General features: G+C 35.6%; 1 protein-coding gene across 2 annotated transcripts in view; it reads left to right on the forward strand.

Moving 5' to 3' along the window:
• TYR (tyrosinase) overlaps positions 1–25,854 on the forward strand; it is a 106,699-nt gene that overhangs the window by 23,595 nt on the left and 57,250 nt on the right. For both annotated transcript variants that reach the window (XM_040489585.1, XM_040489584.1), the window contains exon 3: positions 22,937–23,084. In XM_040489585.1, coding sequence (XP_040345519.1) covers positions 22,937–23,084 — 148 coding nt within the window. The remainder of the gene's footprint in view (positions 1–22,936; positions 23,085–25,854) is intronic.

Genomic DNA, 25,854 nt, shown 5'->3' on the forward strand with positions numbered 1-25,854 from the left:
TGAGGCCATTTAATCTGTGTTATGAATGGAGGCCAGTTGGGGAGCAGTAATGAGGCATTCCTACTTTTCAAAGCCAGAAAGTATAGAGGCTTCATGGAAAGCAGGTCAAATGGATAACCTGGACTTCTATCCCCACCTAGCAGTTACGAGGCAATATTTGTTTCCCTTTCCCTTGTTGGAGTTGAAGCAAAGAAAGCCAGTTAAAACAGAAGATTTAATAAGATAAGAGTCTCAAAACATAATACCCAAAATGTTTAGGTTTCAAACACAAATCACTCATCACACCAAGAAACTTTCATGCTTGAATGAGAAAAGACCATTAGTAGATAGTTAACACTGAGATGACAGAGAAGAACATCATATAATGATAAATGAGTCATTCTACCAAGAAGACATAGCAATCCTAAATATGTATGCACCAAACAATGGAGCTCCAAAATATATGAAGCAAAAGTTGATAAAACTGAAAGGAAAAACATACAAATCCACAATTATATAGTTGGAGAATTTAATACCCCTTTCGTAAAAATTGATAAGGCTTCACAGAATACCTACAAGGATATAGAAGATCTCACATCATCATTAACCAAAAAGATCCAATTGACATTTATAGAACACTTCACACAACAACAAAAGAATAAACATTCTTTTTGAGTGCCCAGAAAATATATACTAAGATGAACCACATCCTAGACCATAAAACAGACCTTGATAGATTTAAAAGAATTGAAATCATACAGATTCTGTTCTTTTATGAAAATAGAATCAAACTAGAAATCAATCAATAACATAAAGCTGACAGGAAAATATCATTTAAAAAAAGGGAAAGAAAGAAAACCACAGCCCAACATCCCTCATGTGAGGCTAGTTTAATATGTAAGTGTCTTATATCTGGACTTTTACAAGGACAATATCTTGGCTATTGGGTTTTCAAGGTGATACCATTGGGGGAAATTGAATAAAGGGCACATGAAATTTCTCATTATTTTTTAACATTTTTATGTGAATCTACAGCTATCTCAAAATTAGAACTTAAAAAAATAAAAAAATAATTATAACTTTAATTTCTGAACAAACAAAACCAAGATACAATCAAAAATGTTTACTTTTAAGTAGATGGATGAGGTAAAAGACCCTACTATTAACGGTCTTTGGTCAAGCATTTGACAATACTTTTGCACATTGGCTTTATTCATAAATCAAGAACCAAAATTTGTAGCACCATCCAAGATAATATTATAGTTATTGATACATGGGAAACAGCCTTAGGGCAAGCATAATATAAATTTTATTCTAAATGTTGCATTCAGCAAATAGCTATTAACATTTCTTTCCTGCCAGCTTGAGATAAATAGAATTATTGCCCAAAAGAATAAAGTAATTACCCAATAACTAGTATACAATTCACCTGAACCTATGGATTGTTCACAGAAATTTCCTTAAATATACATCATAGTTCTAGTAGGCCAAGAACTGCTACATCTCTAAAGCATCTTTATTAATCTTAAGAACCACCCTTATTAGAAATCCTTGCCTTGTTTTCATTTATACAAACATCATTAACATTTGCTTTTTATTTTATAATCATATTTTATGAAGGAATGAATTTCCATATAAATTCATATTAGCTACTGTTTATGTTTTAGTAAAGTAAGAACAGAAATATTTTATGAGGCAACGACCAAGTAAATGACTAGCCTAGGTCACTGGTTAAGAAAGAGTCTTGCTCCTATTTTTAAATCTTCCATTTGTCAAATTCCTGGTCTGAAGAAAAATGTAAATTGTTACATGTCATAAGTTTTGGGAATTTTATATAAGTAGTCTAAACAATCTATGAAATAAGCAATCAATTTTTCCTTTAAAGAAATCTGTATAGAGTAGAATAAAAAGTTGATCATTAGACTAAATTATTTAGGAAATATAGATGGTACATACCCTTTTTACACATCTTAGAATAAGAAATCTGAGAAATTCTACAATATAGAAAGCTTTTCTGATTTGTTTAACTAGAAAAATTTCCAACATATTTGACCATAGAATGCATTCACTCCTATCATCTTGTGTCTTTTATTTCTACAAATACTGTTTTAAAATCTTTTGGTTTATAAATTTCAAACACTTATTTGGAAAAATCTGATCTAAAATTAAAATGTTACATCTACAAATAACAAGGGTTAACTCTAGTCTCTATCTTTTTCAAGCCAGTCAATTTCATGCCAGAGACTATGAATAATTATATTTTTCTTCTTTGTTATTAAGTTTAAGAGGATCACAGTGATTATTTATACTCAAACTATTCAAAAAAATACAATAGGAGGGAAAACTTCCAAAATTAATTCTATGAGACCAGCATTATCCTGATATCAAAACCAGATGAAGAATCCACTAAGAAAGAAAACTACAGGCTATTCTTGATGGGCATGGATGAAAAAAATTCTCAATAAAATACTAGCAAACTGAATCCAACAGGACATTAAAAGAATCATTCACCACGATCAAGTGGGAATAATTGTGGGGATGCAAGTGTGATTCAATATTCACAAATCAATCAAACCTATACACCAGATTAAAAAAAGAAAGAATAAGAATCATATTACCATTTGAATAGATACAGAAAAAGCATGTGACAAAGTACAACATCCATTCATAAAAACTCTCAACAAAATAGGTTTATAGGGAACATACCTCAATATAATAAAGGCCATCTATGAAAAACCCACAGCTAATATCCTCACTGGGAACAAACTGAGAGTTTTTCATCTATGGTCGGGAACAAGACAGGGATGTCCTCTCTCACCACTTCTGTTCAACATAGTACTGGAAGTCCTAGTCACAGCCACACATCAGACAACAAAAAGACATAAAAGGCATACAAATCGACAAGGAAGTAGTAAAACTTTCACCGTTTGCAGATGACATGATACTCTATACATAAAACCCTAAAGACTCCACCAAAAACCTACTAGAATTGATACACAAATTCAGTAAAGCCACAGGATACAAAATCAACATACAGAAATCTGTTGCATTTCTTTTTCTTTCTAATCTTCTTAATGTTTGTTTATTTTTGAGAGAGACAGAGACAGACTGTGAGTGGGGGAGGGGCAGAGAGAGAGGGAGACACGGGATCCCAAGCAGACTCTAGGCTCTGAACTGTCAGCACAGAGCCCGGTGCAGGGTTCAAACTCACAAACTGTGAGACCATGACCTGAGTCCAAGTCAGAAGCTTAACCAACTGATCCACCCAGGCACCCCTGTTGCAGTTCTATACACCAATAATGAAGCTTCAGAAAGAGAAATTAAGGGGTGCCCGAATGGCTCAGTTGGTTAAGCCTCTGACTTCTGCTCAGGTAATGATCTCAAGGCTCCTGAGCTAGAGCCCCACATTGGGCTCTCTGCTGTCAGCACAGAGCCCTCTTTGGATCCTCTGTTTCCCCCTCTCTCTGCCCTTCCCCCCACTCATTCTCTCTCTCTCTCTCTCTCTCATTCTTTCTCTCTCTCTCTCTCTCTATCTCTCTCTCTCTCTCAAAATAAACTTAAAAACAAAAGAAAGACAAATTAAAGAATCAATCCCATTTACAATTGCACCAAAAAACCGTAAGATACCTAGGAATAAACCTAATCAAAGAAGCAAAAGACCTATGGTCTGAAAACTATTAAGCACTGATGATAGAAATTTCAGGACAACACAAAGAAATGGGAAGACATTCCACATTCATAGGTTGGAAGAACAAATATTCTTAAAAAGTCTATACTTCCCCCAGACTTCAAGCTGTATTACAAAGCTGTAATCATCAAGACAGTATGGTACTAGCACAAAAATAGACACTCAGATCAATGGAAGAGAATAGACAACCCATAAATGGACCCACAAACATATGGCCAACTAATCTTTGACAAAGCAGGAAAGAATATCCAATGGAATAAAGACAGTCTCTTCAGCAAATGGTGCTGGGAAAACTGGACAGTGACATGCAGAAAAATGAACCTGGACCACTTTCTTACACCATACACAAAAATAAACTCAAAATGGATGAAAGACCTAAATGTAATACAGGAAGTCATCAAAATCCTCGAGGAGAAAGCAAGCAAAACCTCTTTGACCTTGGCTACAGCAACTGCTTACTCAACACATCTCTGGAGGCAAGGGAAACAAAAGCAAAAATGAACTATTGGTACCTCATCAAAATAAAAAGCTGCTGCAGAGCAAAGGAAATAATCAGAAAAAACTAAAAGGCAACTGATGGAATGGCAAAGGATATTTGCAAATGATGTATCAGGTAAAGTGTTCGTATCCAAAATCTATAAAGAACTTATCAAACTCAACACCCAAAAAATAAATAATCCAGTGAAGAAATGGGCAAAAGGCATGAATAGACACTTTTCCAAAGAAGACATCCAGATGGCCAACCGAACCATGAAAAAATGCTCAACATCACTCATCATCCAGGAAATACAAATCAAAATCATAATGAGATACCACCTCACACCTGTCAGAATGGCTAACATTAACAACTCAGGCAACAACAGATGTTGGCAAGGATGTGGAGAAAGAGGACCTCTTTTGCACTGCTGGTGAGAATGCAAATTGGTGCAGCCACTCTGGAAAACAGTATGGAAGTTCCTTAAAAAATTAAAAATAGAACTACCCTACAACCCAGCAAGTACACTACTAGGTATTTATTCCAGGGATACAGGTATGCTGTTTAAAAGGGACACATGCACCCCCATGTTTATAGCAGCATTATCAACAATAGCCAAAGTATGGAAAGAGCCCAAATGTCCATCGATGGATGAGTGGATAAAGAAGATGTGATATATGTATACAATGGAGTATACTTGGCAATCAAAAAGAATGAAATCTTGCCATTTGCAACTACGTGGATAGACTAGAGGGTATTATGCTAAGCAAAATTAGAGAAAGACAAATATATGACTTCACTCATATGAGGACTGTAAGATACAAAACAGATGAACATTAGGGAAGGGAAGCAAAAATAACACAAAAACAGGGAGGGAGATGAAACATAAGAGACTCTTAAATATGGAGAACAAACAGAGGGTTTGGGAGGGGGTTGTGGGAGGGGGTATGGGCTAAATGGGTGAGGGACATTAAGGAATCTATCCCTGAAATCATTGTTGCACTAATGCTAACTAACTTGGATGTAAAGTAAAAAAATAAATAAAATAAAAATAAATAAATAAAACATTTAAAAAAAAGTCTATACTTCCCAAAGCAATCTACACATTTAATGTAATCCTTATCAAAATACCAGCAGCATTTTTCACAGAACTACAATAAACAATTGCAAATTTGTATAAAACCACAAAAGATCCCAAACAGCCAAAACAACCTTGAAAAAGAAAAGCAAAGTTGGAGGCATCAAAATTCCAGACTTCAAGTTATTTACAAAATTGTCGTAATCTAGATATTTTGGTACTGGCATAGAAATAGATACATAGATCAGTGGAACAGAAAAGAAATCCCGTAAGTGGACCCACAACTGTATGGTCAAGTAATCTTCAACAAAGCAGGAAAGAATATCCAATGGTAAAAACAGTCTCTTCAACAAATGGTGTTGGGAAAACTGTATAGCAACATGCAAAAGAATGAAACTGGACCACTCTCTCATACCATAAACAAAAACAAATTCAAAATAGATGCAAGACCTAAATGTGAGACAGAAAACCATCAAAAGAATACAGGCAATAACCTCTTTGACATTGACCATAGCAACCTCTTAACTAGATGTCTCCTGAGGCAAGGGAAACAAAAGCAATAATAAACTATTGGATTTCATTAAAATAGCAAGCTTTTTCACAGCGAAGGAAACAATCAGTAACACTAAAAGGCAGCCTCTGGAATGGGTGAAGATATTTCCAAATGGTATATCTGAAAAATATTGGTTAGTATCCAAAATATATAGTTTATAAGAGTCAAAACCCAAAAATGAATAATCCAATTAAAAATAGGCAGAAGACATGGACATACATTTTTCCAAAGAAGACATCCAGATGACCAACAGACATGAAAAAGATGCTCAACATCAAGAATCATCAAAGAAATGCAAATGAAAACTACAACAAGATATTACCTCACACCTGTCAGAATGCCCAAAATCAACACAAGAAAAAACGTGTTGGTGAGGGGAAGGGGAACCGTCTTGCAATGTTGGTGGGAATTCAAACTGGTGCAGCCACTATAGAAAACAGCATAGAGGTTTCTCAAAAAGTTAAAAATAGAAATACTCTACAGTTCAAAAATTACACTATTAGGTATTTACCCAAAGAATACAAAAATACTAATTAAAAGGGATACATTCACCCCAATAGCAGCAGCATCTACAATAGCCAAACTATGGAAACAGCCCAAGCATACATCACCTAATAAATGAATAAAGATGGGGTGTGTATAAATATATATATATATATATATACACATATTATATATATATAGTGGAATATACATATATACACAAATTATACATACATATATACATATACATATATATGTATACATATATACGTATACATATATACATATACATATATATGTATACATATATACGTATACATATATACATATACATATATACATATATATACATATAATGCATGTATACATGTATTACATATACATACATATTACTCAGCCATAAAAAAGAATAAAATCTTGCCATTTGCAATGACATGAATCAGCTAGAGAGTGTTATGCTAAGCAAAGTAAGTCAGTCAGAGAAAGACAAATACCATATGATCTCACTCATATGTGGAATTTAAGAAACAAAAAGTGAGTATGGTGGGGATGGAGAGAGAGAGAGGCAGACCAAAAAAACAGACTCTTAAATATAGAGAACAAACTGATAGTTATATGAGGGCAGGTGGTTGGGGGGATGGGTAGAACAGATGATGGGAATTAAGGAGCACATTTGTTATGATGAGCACCTAGTGTTGTATGGAAATGTTGAATCACTAAGTTGTATACCTGAAGCTAATATTACACTGTATGTTGACTAACTGGAATTTAAATAAAAAATTAAAAATAAAGAAAAAAACCAAAGTGATTATTTATTGTTTTAGTTAGTTATATATTTCCGTAGAAATTTATAGTAGAGTTTTAGCTGGATCCAAGGAAAAACATGTGAAATAGAAGCTTGTTTACAGTGCCAAGTATGTGTGAAATAAAAACTATCAAGGTCTAAAAAAATTCATTAAGGTTACTGTTCATACAACTCTGGTGACACAATCCAATTTTTATTGTATTGTGCTCTAGAGGATGAAATTATAAAATATAATATAAATTGTACTCCCTAGAGTTGTACATTTTTATTATGCTATAAATATATCCTCTCTTAAAAATTAAAATTAAGAAAAAACTAATAGTTAACATTTATTTAGAGGTTACTAAATGTTAGGTACTTTAGTAAACAATTTTTCTACCTTTTATCAACCTTGTCTTAAGAGGTAAGTTTTATTTATTATCCCCATTCTATAGATGAGAAAAAAGTATGTCAGAAAGGCAAGGTCATTTGCTTATAGCAACATAGATCATAAATGGCAGAGCTGGAATTCAAAATCAGTATGATTTCTGAGCTCATAATCTCAGTGGGAAATGTTTAGAAATTTGGTAATTATACTAATATCCTTGAAGAGACATCACTTGAACTCAAGGCATGAGACCCTGGGTAAACCATTTAAATTCACACTATATTTTTCATCTATCAAATAGAATATTTCTCACTGTCTGTCTGTGAATGTTCATATGAGTGTCAAATAAGATAATGTTTGTTAAATGTGGGAAGCCTCTGTTATACTACAATAAAGAAAATGTTTTTAAAGATTTTATAAAGATTTATTTCTTTAAGATTTATGCATAGTTTTAGAATTCTATTATATTTTTATCAATAATTTTAACCCAAACTATACTTATTTTTCATTTTCATTCTATAGCAAATTCAGAATCATGTGGCATTGACCTCACAGTAGGTGACTTATCAATAGAAGCTTTGAAAGCTTGTGCACTTGAAATTATAACTTCAGTGCTTAAATAAGTAGATGAGTATATACTGATGAAAAGGATTTATTTTATAGGAAGAGATATTTGAAATATGGGAATTAATAAGGATAAGAAGCATCACTTATATATACACCAAAAGTAACTATAGTTCTAAGGACTCCTTCCAAGATTGCACAGATCATTAGTTCTATAAGATATTTCTAATCGCTAATATCTATAAGATATTGCTTATTTCTCCTTCTATTTATTAGGACTCACTTTAAAATACTGTAAGAAAGAAAACCCAAATAAGGTGCCTTAAAAAAGAAAGATGTTTATTTTGTTCTCATGAAACAACAGAGGTGGATAATCCAGTACTGGTAGTACAATTCTACCATGCTCAACTCCCAACGTCTGTCTCTAAACCTTCGTTCTAATATCTTCACTTCATTGGCAGGAAGAGCACAAAGTGGGTAGAGGAATGCTTGTCCATTTCCCTTTAAAGGCGTAAGTTAGAAGTGTCTCTCATCCATTCTGTTTTATCCCTATGGTCAAACAAACATGGCCACACTTAGCTCTAAAGGGTAACTCAAAAATGTAATCTCCAGCTAGTGGCCATGTGTCCCACTACATTTAGGATATTTATTATTAGGAAAAAGAAGAGACCTTGTGCTGGAGAAAAAATTAGCAATTTCTGTTACAATCCCTTTCCCTAGTGTTTGCTGAAATACTTTCCTAGTGTTTGTTGTAAAATTAACATCAAGTACAGTAAAACCTTGCTTTACGAGCATAATTCATTCTGAAAACATGCTTTAATCCAAAGTACTTACATATCAAAGCAGATATCCCCGTAAGAAATAACAGAAGCTCAGATGATTCATTCCAAAACAAATCTAGCCCCTTATTTCTTCTTTCTTCTTTAATACTGTGCAAATGGTCAAGATAGACTTCTTATATAATCTTGAAATTTTGGCAATTCATATACCTCTTTTGTACTTCTCAATGATTTCCTTCTTAACTTCCACCATAATCATCTCCTTCTTCTTACTGCCTTTCTTTTCAACCTTTTTCTGCATGGGGGCCATTTTATATGCTTGCATGATGTTGACTACAGCACAGTATTAATAAACTCTTGTCATATACTGTATTTAATGTAACTGGCAATAAGGCTGCAGAGGAATGAGTCTGTATCTGCAGGCAGCCTGACCTAGAATGAAGCAAAGCATTCCTAAGCTTATTCTTGTATGGAAAAGCAAAGGACTGTCCATAGGTGTTTTGAAGTGACAAAAAAGAAAATACACAGGTGCCAGTTGTGGGCACCTCCAACACTCTGAAAAATCATGGATTTCTGCCAAACACCATGGCCTGAGACTGAACATCCAAACATGGGAGGCGATCACTCACAGTCCGACAGCAAGAGTCAGAGAGAGAACCAATGGTTCAGTTGTGGTCATGTGACATTCAGTGTCACATACTACTTGTAATGCAAGGCATTGTTTGTTTATCAAGTTAAAATTTATTAGAAATGTTTGCTCGTCTTGTGGAACCCTCACAGAACAAGTTGCTCACAATCCAAGGTTTTACTGTACTTCCCCTACAGTGTTCTGTCTCATGTGTTTCATATAAGATAACCGTATTTCTGTAGTGGTAAGTGAAGTACCAAAATATTCTTTTACTCCAGACCTTTCAAGTTATTAAGTTTAGAGAATTTATGATATAATTTAGGAAATTAGAGTAACATGCTAGAATATATGTACTGACTGTGCCCCCTCCAAATTCATGTGTTGAAACCCTACCACTTAGCAATGTATTAGAAGGTGGGCCTCTGGGATTTAATGAGGATTAGATGAGGTCATGAGAATGGAGCCCTCAGAATAGGATTAGTGAGTGTCCTTATAAGAGTCACAACAGAGCTTACTTCCCCTCTCTGATCTCTGCCATGTGAGGACACAACCAGAAGCCAGTAATTTGCAAACTGGAAGAGGGCCTTCACCAGAACTTGACCATACTGGCACCCTTATCTCAAATTTACAACCTCTAGAACGCTGAGAAATAAATTTCTTTTGTTTATAAGCCACCCAGCCTACAATACTTTGTTACAGTAGCCCACACTCATGAAAATATAAGAACTGTAACAAACAAGCCCCCAGTGTTAGTTGTCTAACCTGATAAAAATTGATCACTTGCTCACACCAAGTCCAGTTTCGATGTTAATAGTTGGTGAGTAGCCTTTCATGTGGCTATTTTAGTGATTCCACTATCCCTCAACTCTCTGATGGCTCTTCTGCATATTCCTGGGAGACAAGAGAAGCAGGTGTTTGGAGAGTCCTATAGGAAAAATATATAGGTCCAACCTGAAAGTGGTCTGCCTACTTTCTGCTCATATTTCATTAGCCACAATTCATTTTCAGGGCCACACCTAAATATGAGGTTTGTTGCGCATACAGGAGTTCAAATAAATTGTTTTTTTTGAACGCACTGAATAGATATATGTTGGGTTTTTTTGTTTGAGACTTTCCTTTTTTTTCCTCTCTAGGATTTACTAATTGCTGAGGGTTTTAGTTTTGGGCTAGGATGTCTCACATTGAAGGCTCGATTCTTAATTTACCTTTTCTCACTTGCCACTGTTTCTTCTTCCCACTCCACTTTCCTATGATATTTTCCCACTTTATCCCATTTTGTACTAGGTAGAAAAATCCATGAAATTCTGTTTTCCCTAGCCATTATATATTCTTCTTTCTCAAAGGCATCTCCCAAAATGTATCCCATGATTTATGTGTGAATAATTATTCCTATTAACATGTTTGGTTTGAATGAAGAATCACCTATCTTTTCGTTCCTAACATCTATTATTTCCTCCAATGAGGAGCAACAACATAACTATTTTTCATACAAGCTGTTTGGGCCTACCTACAATTAATTACTCTATTGGGATAATACTGAGAGGATGGCCTATTCAATAAATACATAAGAGCCAGATTCAGAGCCATGATCCCTCTCACTCAACAATAAGCCTAGGAACATTATGGGCATGTTTCACAAAAATTGTAGCTTAACTGAGTTTACTTTTTAGCATAACTTATTTTAAAATTATGCTAGCAACTGGGTTGCATGTTTTAAGAGGAGAAATAAATATCCTATGTTTATTTATTCAACAAGTATTTATAAAGCATCTGCCACGTGCAGGTACTTCGCAATACACTAGCAATAACTAGTGAATATGATGCAGATCCTTCTGTCTTGGCACTTACAGTGTAGCTAAGAACTGGACCATGAATAAGTAATTATAATCCAAAGAAAGTAAATGATTAAAAAGAGAGAAGTGTGTTATTAAATAGAGGGACCTAACCAAGTGTTTATTTTTAGAGAAACTTTGATGATCTGATATTCTCAAGATGAGTTGGGGTAGGTAAGATAAAGTGGAAAGAATAAAAAGGGGAAAATTACAAATTCTTTCTAATATCCTAACATAATAACCTTAGAAATTCACAGAGAGTCCTGTAATTAATAACAACTGCTTATATCAATAGCTCTACTCTTTTGGTTCCTAAAATCTTTTCACATCCATTATCTTAATTACTCCTCTCAAAAGCTTTATACCATCTTTATTATTACATTTATTTTGGAGATGAGGGAACTGAGATTCAGAATAATTTGACAAGGTCACACAGATAATAGGTAGCAAAATTGGATCATCAACAGGGGAGGTCACGTCCCCAAGTCTTTCAAATAGAGAGACCAAGTTTTAGAGGAAGCAGAGAGTAGTGATTAATAGACTACTTGGGTTAAAACCCTGATACTATCACTTAATAGCCAGATGATTTTTGGTAAGTTTAACATGTCTTTACTTGATGTTCCTCATTTAAAAAGTGAAGATAATCACAACACCTTCCTCGTGTGTTGTTACAAGGATGACATGAGTTAACATTTGTAAATTACTTACAACAGTCTCTGTGATGGGAAAATTTCATTAAATAATAAAGTCCCTGACTTGCATGCTGATGCACAGTTTCATTTTCTAGCTCTACATACAAACTAAATTCTAAATAATGGAGTAGACTAGTATTTTAGGTTTCCAGTAGACAAAAGTTGTTTCAGACAAGTATTAGTCCTAAACTGAGTTGGCATCCAAAGTGTAACAACATGATGATAGTTTCTATTTAAAATGACATTTAAAAATCAACCTTTGAGATGCAATTAAACCCTTCTATATGAAATTTATGGTCAAATTGGTTTCCGTACAACACCCAGTGCTTATCCCAGGAGGTGCCCTCCTCAATGCCCATCACCCACCTTCCTCTCCCTCCCCCCCCCCATCAACCCTCAGTTTATTCTCAGTTTTTAAGAGTCTCTTATGGTTTGCCTCCCTCCCTAACTTTTTTTCCCCTTCCCCTCCCCCATGGTCTTCTGTTAAATTTCTCAGGATCCACATAAGAGTGAAAACATATGGTATCTGTCTTTCTCTGTATGACTTATTTCACTTAGCATAACACTCTTTAGTTCCATTCATATTGCTTCAAAAGGCCATATTTCATTCTTTCTCATTGCCAAGTAGTATTCCATTGTATATATAAACCACAACTTCTTTATCCATTCATCAGTTGATGGACATTTAGGCTCTTTCCATAATTTGGCTATTGTTGAAAGTACTGCTATAAACATTGGGGTACAAGTGCCCCTATGAGATGCAGTTAAACCCTTCTACAGACTTCTGAAATTCATTAAGAGAATTCAATTTGACAGAAACAAATATTGGGCTTAAGGAGGTGAAAATCTGGCCTTATATATTGGTGGCATTACCAGAATCCCAGCTTTCACTGTGTTTTATGGCAGGGATTTGATTGATCCAGCTAACTGTAAACCATTTGAAGGAAGCTTGTAAGGTACTCATCCAAGAAAAGAGGGAGAGTAGGAATCACCAGTATAGAAGCTTCTCTAACCTGAAAGAGAATATTATGGAAAACTGGGCTGGATCAGATGCCTCAGCTTTTTCATTGAAAAGAATTAAGGGAAACAAGGGTGCTGCTGGAACTAGAAGAGATGTACTGTCATCTCAGAGATTTTATATTTTAGTACAACTGATAGCTCTATATCAACTAAAAACGCATAACAAAATGATTAGGAGCAGACCTTTGAAATCTGGTAGATAGCCCAAATCCTGGCTCTGCCACTTATTAGTTGAATGATTTTGGATAAACCACGGATTCTTATTGTGCCTTAGTTTCACCACCTGAAAGTTGGCTTAATGATGCTATTTACAGAGTTACTAAGAGGATTAAATTCCATAAGAACATAAGGAAACATTTAGCCTAGTGCCTACCACACAGAAGTTGAAAGTGTTGTAATTGTAAAACTCTTTGTGGCCAAGTGGTAACTAAGCAGTAACAAATGCAAATAAAATATATGAATCAAGAGCACCTGGGTGGCTCAGTCGGTTGAGCGTCCTACTTTGGCTCAGGTCATTATCTTGCAGTTCATGAGTTCAAGCCCCACGTCGGGCTCTGTGCTGACAGCTCAGAGCCTGCAGCCTACTTCAGATTCTGTCTGTCTCTCTCTCCCCCTCTCTTTCTGCCTCTCCCCTGTTCATGCTTTCTCTCTCTCTCAAAAATAAGCATTAATTTTTTTAAAAAATATACGAATATTTCCATTTATAATTAAATTGTGAAGATGACATTTCATCTTACGCAAGCACAAGCCTCTCCTTGAAATTGAAGTTTGAAAATGCAAACCCGTGAAAACCTCGAACACATTTTCAAATGATTTTAATCAAAGGCATCTTAAAAATACCCTTGGTACAGCATAGACAATATAGTCAAAAATACTGTAATAGTGTTGTATGGTGACAGATGGTAGTTCCACTTGTGCGAATAGCATAATGTAGAGCTGTGGAATCACCATGTTGAACACCTGAACCTGATATAGCATTGTGTCAACTACCCTTCAATTTAAAAAAAAAATACCCTTAGTTTTGTTTTATTTTTTTTAATGTTTCATTTATTTTTGAAAGAGAGTGAGAGAGTGCGAATGGGGTGGGGGGCAGAGTGAAAGGGAGACAGAGGATCTGAAGCAGACTCTGTGCTGACAGTAGAGGGCTGATGCAGGACTCAAACACACCAACCATGAGATAGTGACCTGAGCTGAAGTCAGATGCTTAACTGACTAAGCCAACCAGGCATCTCAAAATTACCCCTAATTTAATATAAGTAGAATCTTTATTAAGTTTTCTTCCCTAAAACTAACTTTATTTGATGTTAAACTTTTTCATCCATGGCATATGTATGCTCCCGTGCATTTGTTGCAATAATTATTATACACAAATTTATAGATATGAGTGATAAGAAAGACAGAATGGTATAAGGGGAAGAACACAGGATTTGGAATGAGAAAATTAAAGAGATAGTTTTGGCATTAGCCAGTCAAAAAACATGTGAACTTTAATCTCATCCAGATTCCACAACCTCTGCATTTGCACTATAAGTATGGTGACCCCTATTCTATCTCCCTTATTTGAGGAACATCCAGTAACATGTTGGAGCTCTTACCAGCTATGAGAGCTGACAGCATTTTTTTTCTCCATTCTTACTCAAAGACATCAAGTTGGTACCTTGAAACTAACAATCATCAGAATATTTACACCATGAAAATTGACAGATGCTACAAAACAGCGTATTCTGCCCCCGTGCCCCATTTCACCTCCAAGATCTGTCTATTAATCTTTGCTAGCACACTACTGGGAATGATATATGAGAATATGTGCCTGGAAGTGTTTTGCAAACTATAAAATGTAACACAAATATGTTAAAATATTCATTACAGAAAATTATAGATATATAGGGAATTAGTAACCTGCATATGAAAATACCATTAAATGATCTTGCCTAATTAAAAAGCAAAGCATTAATAAGAAAAAGGACACATTTAAATCACTTGACTTGTATTTTATAGAATTGCACTATCAAATGAAGCCTGTCATGACAGAATGTTATATAGAACTTTAGCAGGGTGACTAACCATCTCTGTTTGCCTAGGATTATGGGGTCCTTGTCACATCCAGGACAAGGATTAGCTATATAACTTGCAAATCCCAATGTAAAATGTAAATATGGAATACCTTGTTCAAAAAATATTAAGAATTTCAAGATAGCAACAGCAGAGCATTAAACCAAGTACAGGCAGCTTTGGGCGGGGAACACTCAGCTGCATGCTTATGAAGCTGGTCCTACATATGACACAGGCTTTTCAGTGCTAAACCAAGAACAACCTGGGGCAAATAGGGACTAGGATGGTTGGTTCCCCTAGCTTTGCTTCAAAACTGGTTAGCATTAGCATTAATCTACTAACAAAGTTTTAGCACACCCAAGGAAATACACCAAATGCACCAAGCACTACCAATTCAGTCATAAGTGAAGAACAGGGACAAGAATACAGCTTGAATAACACCTTGTCTATAAAGTTCTTTGTTTCAGTTTGTATAATTCAGCGAACTAAATGGCTCTGCTGTGTAGTTCACTATTCCTGAGTCTTTCCAGGATATAGGATATAGACCTAGAATATAGAAAGCCATTGTAAAATTTTACCTTAAAATAAGTTTCAGACAAATTTTAAATGAAAAAATGGACAATTGATGTGTAAGATCATTCTATGGATGTGTTCATAAAGTAGAGGTAAGATCTGAGAAATGCTGAAAAAAATCACTGGATGGTATGAATTATATATATGCTGCATATTTGTAACATGTATGTAAAGAAAATGATTACATATGTTCATGTACACGTAAAACACACACACACACACACACACACACACACACACACACACACACACATTGAGGTTCCTAACAGGAGAAATTAGTCTGATATTTAAAGTAACAAACAATTTAAAGTGATGACACATGAAATAATTCTCCTGCTCTACTTTATTGAGTTTATGGAGATGACTATGACTAAGTATCCACCATTGTCTTTGTGCAAACGATGCAAATAATTAGAGCAGTGGTTCTCAAACTTTGGTGTGCATTAGATTTACCTGAAAGGCTTGTTTTGGCACAAATGGTGAAACCCACTGACTTTCTGATTCAATAGTTCTCTGGTATGGCTAGAGGATTTGCATTTCTGACAAATTTATAGGTGATGCTGCTGGCCCTGGGACTGTATTTTGGAGAACCACAGAAATTGTCAAGCATTTGTGAACTTAACTATCATCTAATAATTATATGTTACATTGCTGCATTCACTGTTGGAGGAATTAAAAGTATTTTCTAATAAACATAAATGCTAATTAATTACATTTATGGCTGTAGAGCTAGTACTTTATTTGAGAAAGCCTGAAATTGGATTGAAAGTTAATGCTTCCATTGTATCTAGGGACTTGCTTAGAGCCAAGATCTTTTTTTGATCTGCAATATTATATTTCTGCTACAAGTAATTTAAATTATAAGCCTTTTAAAAGTACTCAGCCATCAATTACTACCCCCTAACATCATTGTGTGTAACCTCGTGAGGCTATGCACTTTATAGATCCTGAATTAAGTTGCATATTAGGAGAGTAATTAGGGGAAATATAGCCAGGGGGGCATAACAGTCATGTCGCTTCAATCTTCACATGCCCTAATGTACATTTTTCTATCGTTCTGCTTTCTTTTCTCTGATTATATCACTGAAACTCTAAGAAATATTAAAACAGATTTGAGATGCACTTAACATGAAATTAAATCAAATAAAGGTACTCTGTTCTGAAGATTTAACTACATACTTTCTCACATATCAAAATCTACCAGACATGATAAAGTGTAACATCTATAACCCAGGTTCCTAGAAAGAAACATCAGAATTAAATTAGATACATGAAAAAATGTCCATCCAGTGCCTGCCACATAGTAATTGCTAGACTTTTTTAAACGTCATTTTCAAGCGTGCGTGTTGAAGAAGTTATCAGCATGAAAATATTTGAAGTCAGAAGTGTGTGGTGTAGGATTTCAAAGGCAGAAGCATTTTTGGACTGTCAGGATATAGGAGGAGAAAATTTCAAGTGAAGAGAATAATATATTCAGAGGTAAAGTTTTTAAATTGTGAGCTCAAGTTTAGAGGATGGAAAGCAATTTAGCCTAAACCAGCGAATTTCAACCCTGGTTGCTCATTAGAATCACTTGGGTGTTTTAAAATTCCAAGTGCCTGAGCCCCCACTCTATACCAATTAAATCTGAATCTCCAGGGGTCAGAGATAGGCTTCAGTAAAAAACAAACAAACAAACAAACAGAAAAAGTCTCCAGAGTACTTTTGAGGAGGAAACAAAAGAGAAAATCATGGATTGACAAGCTGAAGTTTCGTACTGTTATGATCAGCCAGAAACTGTGTTTATTAATTTCCCGTAGGAACACAACACGCAGTTTTGAAGGCTTAACACAGAGTAATTTGGGCAACCGTCACTGCCCTTCACAAAGAACTTTGAGCCATTTTGGCATCTGTGACTGCTAACAAGGTCCCTGCTGACTTATTAGACTTCCCATCATGGGGGATCCTTGGACAAGAGTGAAACAGTGACACATCCTGCACCTTGCTCTTAGTAGATGGAAACAGCAAGCTCATAAATTCATTTTGTAGTCCATAGTAAAAAGAGGCTTCCAAGTTGTATCAAGTCAGCACAGATACAACCCAACCGCAGTGTAGAGGAAAAAAACCCCACAGGTTTGAAGAGCTATATTCGATTCCTTGATTCCCTCAATTACTAGCTTGAATGTAGGTGTGTTAACTAATAGATGTGTAACTTTTATAAACTTGATTTCTCATCTGTAAACTGAGACAATGATGTTATTTATAATAACAGGTCACCCTGGGGTTCAAATGAGATCACCTATGTAAAAGATATTTCAAAAGCTTCAAGTATAAATTGTTATTATTTGGTGCCTAGAATTTCCTCTTTGACTTGCTCTTCCAAAAGAGAATTAAAATCTCAGCAAGAGAATCTATTGATATTGGTATAATCCTTTCTTATTTTTCCAAAGTGATTTACTGAAAAAATAATGAATTGTGTGAAGAAGTAAAATAGAAAATCATTTATTCAAAATTTCATAGTATTCACATCCATGACATTTTTCTCTGTTTTGTCTCTTAACAAGCAGCAGAGTAGAGCTTTCTGATGGTCCCTTAAGATTTTATGGAGAGAAATGTATGTTTCTTATTCCCAATCTCTATAGAATGGTGTGTGAAGGATTGAAACATATTTTATATCTGGTTTTCTTTTAAATACCAAGATGTGAGAGTCTCTGTCTTTGTGGAAAATCAAAGCAAAAGATTTGGTTCCTATGTATAAGGCATTTCTAGTCTATTTCAAGAGACAAGATGTACACAGTTCATTTAAGAGTTAATATAGTAAGATGATCTATATTAATAATCGAGTACCTGTCACAGGAGGTCAGATATTTGCTCAGTCTTTATCTTTGAACTATTTCTGAGCATGTATCACAGTATTCTGACAAATTCCATATGCTTCTTATTCAGATGTCCTTTCTGAATAACTTTGGAGGCTTTCCCAGATTCAGTATCTGGAAAATTAGCCAAAGAAGCAAGTAAAGAAACACAAGCCTCACTGAGAACACTGTTAGAATGGCAATCCTACTTTCTTTTTTTTTTAATATGAAATTTATTGTCAAATTGGTTTCCATACAACACCCAGTGCTCCTTCCAACAGGTGCCCTCCTCAATGCCCATCACCCACCCTTCCCTCCCTCTCATTCCCGACCAACCCTCAGTTTATTCTGTTTTTAAGAGTCTCTTATGGTTTGCCTCCCTCCCTCTCTAACTTTTTTTTCCTTCCCCTCCCCCATGGTCTTCTGTTCAGTTTCTCAGGATCCACATAAGAGTGAAAACATATGGTATCTGTCTTTCTCTGTATGACTTAATTCACTTAGCATAACTCTTTCCAGTTCCATCCATGTTGCTACAAAAGGCCATATTTCATTCTTTCTTATTGCCAAGTAGTATTCTACTGTGTATATAAACCACAATTTCTTTATCCATTCATTGGGAGGAAGATGGCGGTGTAGGGGGATGCTGGGCTCAATCCTACTTTCTAAGATCACTCTAATGTTGGATAAAGGCAAGCAGCAGTCAGGTTTCTGTAGAGCAAAGGAGTTTAGGAAGGGGAGAGGTGTCGGGTGCTGGGATGGGTCCTGATGGTGGGGAGTTGTGGCAAAAGAGACTTTCCTGCAGGGGGAGTACCCCCATATTCTTGGCCCGTCCTCTCATGATGACCACCCATTGTTCAAATGCAATGAACTGATAGAAGTGACAGGTACTACTCAGGAAGTATTCATTTGTGCCAGATTCTATACTAGAAGCTTCACACCTGCTACAGAATTATTCCTCATTAGAATCCAGATAGGCATTAATTATTCCCTCTCTTACCAATGAAGAAACTGAGTCTCAAAAAAATTTTAACTTGACAAAGGTCATACTTTTGGTAAGAAATATAGAATTTAAAGCTGAGTTTGCATAATTCTAACAATCTTTTCTCTATAGCAGTATATTCAAACGGGATAGACACACTACTGCAGTTTCACTAAGACTTTCTACAGGGTACATGTTACAGAGAGTGTTAAGCAAATCTATTTCCAGGTCCTCCTCCCAAGAACATTGTTCTAAAATCAATCTTAAATGGAGAGGCTCCCGAAGGTTCTCCTTTACCTCTGCCCCATATACACTCCTTTTTCCTACTTTTCACAAGAAAAACCTTCTTCTCACACATCCTGAATCCATACTCAACAGAACACATTATCAGAAGGGGTAAAAACCTACAGGGTGTCAAACAGATAGAAAATTCAAAATATTGGTGCCAGTGTTGCTAAAGGGCATGACTTTAATGACTAGGTAGCAAATGTCTTGCAAGTTGAGTGATTTGTAAATAAATTCATAATTTATAAGATTGCTTTCATGAAAGAATTCTTGGTTGAGTTACAGCTGATGGATCAGATTATTTGATGATGGATTAGTGTGTCATTTTTGGCATATAACTAAAATAGAGTTAAAATAATTAAGTGAAATTACTCTAAAACCTCTTTTGTTTCCATGTAGTTATTTTTGAGAACAAAATTTTCTCAGGACCTACATTTAGTTTCTGAAATTTAGAATAGAATGTATGCTAAGCTTTATCCTTTGGGGTATTAATCCATGGATAGCTGAATTAATTTTTAATTAATGATCTTTCACCAATATCATTAAGAAATAAACTTTCACTAAAATTTTACTTTTTTATATTTAATATTTTATAAAGCAGTTTAATATATTTATGTGATTTTGATAGGTTGCTATGGCTAAAATGTTTAATGATAAATTAACCCATTTTATTTTATTTATTTTTATTTTTTTTTAATGTTTATTTATTTTTGAGACAGAGAGAGACAGAGCATGAACGAGGGAGGGTCAGACAGAGGGAGACACAGAATCTGAAACAGGCTCCAGGCTCTGAGCTGTCAGCACAGAGCCCGACGCGGGGCTCGAACTCACGGACCGCGAGATCATGACCTGAGCCGAAGTCGGCTGCTTAACCGACTGAGCCACCCATGCGCCCCTTAACCCATTTTAGATTAATGCTTACATGAAATTTTTAAAGACAATTTTAATTGTATACCTATTTTAATTGCAAAAAAGTTTTTTCTTTAAATCAAGCATAACTTATATAACATTTAGTATGTTTCTAAGGGAAAGTAGAACAAAAATATGATATGAAGTCAAAAAAGAAAACCTCATAAATTTTCAGGTGATAATGGAGTTTGTTTAGGTATTTTTGACATGGATGATAGTGAATAAGATGGATGTATTTTTAAAAAGTGGTACTAATTTTTTAGTTTTAAATTTGTGCTATTTGCAATATCTCTGAAGTTATAACCTCTGAAAGTATTTACAATTATGATTAAAATAATCTGGAATCTACTTAAAAATATGTGAGAGCATATATAAAATGTGTTTTTAAAACTTTCATTTGGTGCTTCTCAAGGATAATAGCTTAAAGACTATTGATCTACAGAAGTTTTTCCTCCATGATATGTAATTTATTGCTACATAAGATACATTCAAGAGCCTAAGCTCTAGAATAAAACAAGCTTGTGTCCCAACTTTAATTGCTCTTATTTATTTTTTAACTGTAGACAAGTTACTTTACTTCTCTAAGCCCCTTTTTTTTCAAGTTTATGTAATGGAGATGATAAAGATACCTAATTTGTAGGATCACTCTGAAGAGCATAAGAAATTTGTCATGTCAAGCTCTTAGAAAAATCCCTGCATATAGTAAGGGACACACACACACACACACACACACACACACACACAATGTATATAATCATAAAAGTTTCACAGACAAGAGGGGATGGAAGTGTATGTTCTTAGGCTAAGCTTCCAGTGAGTGCAGGGCTCAGGATGGTCTCTGAGAATGAGTACAAAAAGCTCAAAAGAAAAGAAAAAAGTCACAAACTGAGGGGCAGAATACTGTGAGCCACAGTGGTGGAAGAGCAAAAAGCAGTGAATGTGAAAGTCAAGGGTTGCACCTTTAAAAATGAAGAGGTTTGGGCACCTGGGTGGTTCATTAGTTAAGCGTCTGACTTGATTTCCACTCAGGTCATGATCTTGTGGTTCGTGAGTTTGAGTCCCTCCTTGGGCTCTGAGCTGGCAGTGCAGAGCCTGCTTGGTATTCTCTCTCTCTTTCTGTCCCTCCCCTGCTCGTGTTTTTTTTTTTTTTTTTTTTCTCTCTCTCTCCCTCCCTCAAAATAAATAAATAAACTTTAAAAAATGAAGAGTTTGACAAGAAAATAAACCTAGATGCACAAAATTAGCTAGAACTCCCCTGCCCAAATCATAGTGCCTCCACTGTGTGTATCTACCTTTACCACCACCACCACCACCACCATCATCATCATCATCATCATATGACAGTTTCTGTTTGTTTGATATTTCCAAATTCTGAAATTTAATAATATGCCCTTAGCTATATTGCCCCAAATAGGTTGCTATTTTACAATTTAACTTTGATAAATTAACTTCTTTGTATGGTTCTGAATCTGAGTTTTATTTATGTTTTATGTTTTGTCTGCATGGACTCTAAAATATCTTACTCTTGCTCTTCCCAGGTGATGTAGGAGAGAGAACACAAAATAACAAGAGCTCAGATCTAGAAGATCTATATCTTAACTGATATAGGTTAAAATCCCAACTCTTCTTCCAGTGCCTGTGTAGCCTAGGAAAATTCAACTTCACTGAGGCTCAGTTTTCTCTTCTTTCCAATGGGGAAAATAATTTGTAATTGGCAGAGTTGCTATAAAGGTTGGCGGACATATGCTGCCAAAAGCATTTAGCACAGTTAATATTCCGAAAATAATATCTCTCATCCTTATTATATTCCCACTGTTAGTATTTCTGATGCAATGAAGGGAACCATTTAATGGAGTCTTGATCAACTTTTAAATGGGTAGTTTGCAAAATCTAGCACATGATGACCTGATGATATCCCCCATACTGTGATGCAGAAGGTCACACATTTCATGTTTCCTCTGGAACCAGAAACCAAAATTAAAAGTAACCTCCAGAACTGGAAAGCAAGGAGACACAAAACAGGCTGGAAAGATCTTCTCTAAGTGAAAGTGACCATGCTGATTATTATAAAAAGTTCTTACTACTTTTCAGTATCCAGAGGAGAAATAATAGGCAGAAGCATTGGGAGGACATACAACTGGCTCCACCTAGTCCATCTGGTTAATCAGTCCACTGTCCCCAGATTAATACCCTTAAATTCCACCAAGATTTATTAAATGTAAAGAATCCTACTACAGCATGAATTTTATTACTTTGAATTAAGCTCTCAAATGTAGTTGTAAACTAAATGAGATAATCACTGAGATTTTCAACTACCAGGGCCAACTCATTTTTTCTTTTCAATTTTCTTTTTACCAACAGGATTTGCTAGTCCACTTACTGGGATAGCAGATGCCTCTCAAAGCAGCATGCACAATGCCTTGCACATCTATATGAATGGAACGATGTCTCAGGTACAGGGATCTGCCAATGATCCCATTTTTCTTCTTCACCATGCATTTGTTGACAGGTTGGTTGACACTTTTTCACAAATTATGTGCTTATTGGTATTAAATGTAGTAGGACTTTAGCTATTATATAAAAGCTAAGAAATTATGGTACTTTGTTGTCTCAGAGCAGATTCTCACACATAAAGACCCTAACGTAAGGAGTTGGATGCAAATGTTTTCATTTAAGTGTTTTATTAAAGAGAAACCAGTAAGGGTGTGGGTAAAGCAGGATAAGAAGGGGAAAAAAGCCAAATGAGAGTATAATGTCAGTTGAAATCCCAGACTCAGCCAGATTTTGATAGTGTAAAGCACACCCCAACTTGTCCTGCCTTAACACAAGAAAACTAAGTTTTTGCATCACCATATCAAATAGTCATTGGTTACAGGTTTCCCTGAGGTAGCAGTTGTAAAGGTCCCAGGCACTAGTCCATTCCAGACAGGCTATATGGCTCCAGTACCCAAGGGCAGTCTTCTGAAGGTTGCACGGTCCTCTGGTTAGGAGGAAAGCATGTAAAAGCAGAGAGGTGGGCACACAAGGCTGGCACAAGGGATCTAAGGCCATCTGGGCAGGACACAAATATGCTACATTTCTTTTCAATATATATATATATATATATTTTCTCTCTGGCGGTATTATTGTTATTTCTTCTTTTCCAACCTCAGACCCTCACATAGAAACAGATAGAGTTTTTGATCTCAACCTTGGTCTGAGCATTATATGATTAATTCTCCAGACATGATGCACTATGGCTCACCCATCTTCTTTAATGTGATTTAATTCTCCTGGAGCCTTTTGCACCCTTATTAACCCTTTTCCATTACATGTGCAATACCTTATCCATAAAGATTTTAGATTTAATCACAGGTGATGATAGCAGAAGAGGAAGTACATAGAGGAAGGTCAGCTTTCTGTTTCTGGAATTCTTCAAGAAAAGAGGAGGAAATAAAGCACTGAACCATGACAGATGAATATAGGACTCTTTTTTTTTTTTTTTTTTTTTTTTTTTTTTTTTGGTCCTCTCTCAGGTAATTTTCTCACAACAGCCAATGAGTAAAGGGCACAGATTTATACCTGCCATTAAGGTAATACTTTCCTTCTCTTTGTTAAATATAACAAGTTGCATTTTTCCTGTCTTAAAGAAACTGAAACTGAAAATTAGATGTTTTGCTATATTATCACCATTTCTAACCCACTCATTTTCCCAGGAGTATGGACATAATAACAGTTTAAAAAGTGACCACTATGGGTGCCTGCACACCTCAGTCAGTTAAGCTTCCCACTTAGGCTCAGGTCATGATCTTATGGTGCATGGGTTGGAGCCCCACATCAGGCTCTGTGCTGACAGCTCAGAGGCTGGGGCCTGCTTCGGATTCTGTGTCTCCCTCTCTCTCTGCCCTTCTCTGCTTATACTCTGTCTCTCTCTCTCTCTCTCAAAAATAAAGAAAACATTTTTTAAAAATGACCACTGGCCTGGAAGATTATTAGGCATATTTTTATTGCCTTCGTGACTACTCTAATATTATAGGAATTAAGTAATATCCCCAGTCAAGTTTTATCTGAAATCAGTTTTTAAGTAAGTGTATAAGCACCAAAATTTTGATATCAATATATATAACTACCTATACCCATATAGAAAGAAGGAAGAAGAACACTTAGAAAAACATCTTATCAGAAAAGATATATTGAACTCTTTTTATGAAGTCATTTTTATATCATATTGTCCTTGTGAATTTTGGGCATTTTTTGATCTTTAGTGCCCCATGAAGTTAAAGAATTCTAGATTTCCTAGACACATTGATGCCCTAGGCAAGATATCAGCAAACTATGGATTATAGGCTAAATCTGTCTCCTGCCTTATTTGTATTTAAGGATTTACCGGAACACAGCCACATCATTCATTTATATTGTCTATGGCTGCTTTCATGCTACAAGGACAGAATTGAGTAGTTGTGACTGAGGCCATATGGCCCACAAAATGGAAAATATTTAGTTTCTGGCCCTTTACAGAAAAAGTTTGCTGACCCCTGACAAACCACAGAATTCTACATTTATATACGAGAAAACAGTTAAAAAACAGTTGATCTGTGGCTAGCTTGCTTATATCTGTATTTATAGAAAATACTATAATTGAATTCAGTGTCTGAAGGCATGTTTGCTTAACATAGATAAGGCCATTATGCAGATATATGGATTTTAGGCCATTTTGCCACCCTGAAAATTAAAATTTAAAATTTTCTGTCCTCTTAGAATTCTCTGCTAATCCTTACTATTAGATATCTGTATAGTTATTAAAATAACTTAAAAATAATAAACAAGGGGCGCCTGGGTGGCGCAGTCGGTTAAGCGTCCGGCTTCAGCCAGGTCACGATCTCGCGGTCCGTGAGTTCGAGCCCCGCGTCGGGCTCTGGGCGGATGGCTCAGAGCCTGGAGCCTGTTTCCGATTCTGTGTCTCCCTCTCTCTCTGCCCCTCCCCCGTTCATACTCTGTCTCTCTCTGTCCCAAAAATAAATAAAAACGTTGAAAAAAAAATTAAAAAAAAATAATAATAAACAAATAGGGGCACCTGAGTGGCTTAGTTGGTTGAGTGTCTGATTCTTGATTTTAGCTCAGGTCATGATCCCAGGATTGTGAGGTCAAGCCCGTGTCAGACTCTGTGCTGACAGCGTGGATTCTCTTTCTCTCTCCGTCTGCCCCACCCCTCTCAAATAATAATAAGAAGAAGAGGAAGAGGAAGAGGAAGAGGAAGAAGAAGAAGAAGAAGAAGAAGAAGAAGAAGAAGAAGAAGAAGA

Source organism: Herpailurus yagouaroundi, unplaced genomic scaffold (assembly GCF_014898765.1).
Source record: "Herpailurus yagouaroundi ecotype Mexico unplaced genomic scaffold, PumYag 180, whole genome shotgun sequence".
NCBI classification, from domain to species: domain Eukaryota; kingdom Metazoa; phylum Chordata; class Mammalia; order Carnivora; family Felidae; genus Herpailurus; species Herpailurus yagouaroundi.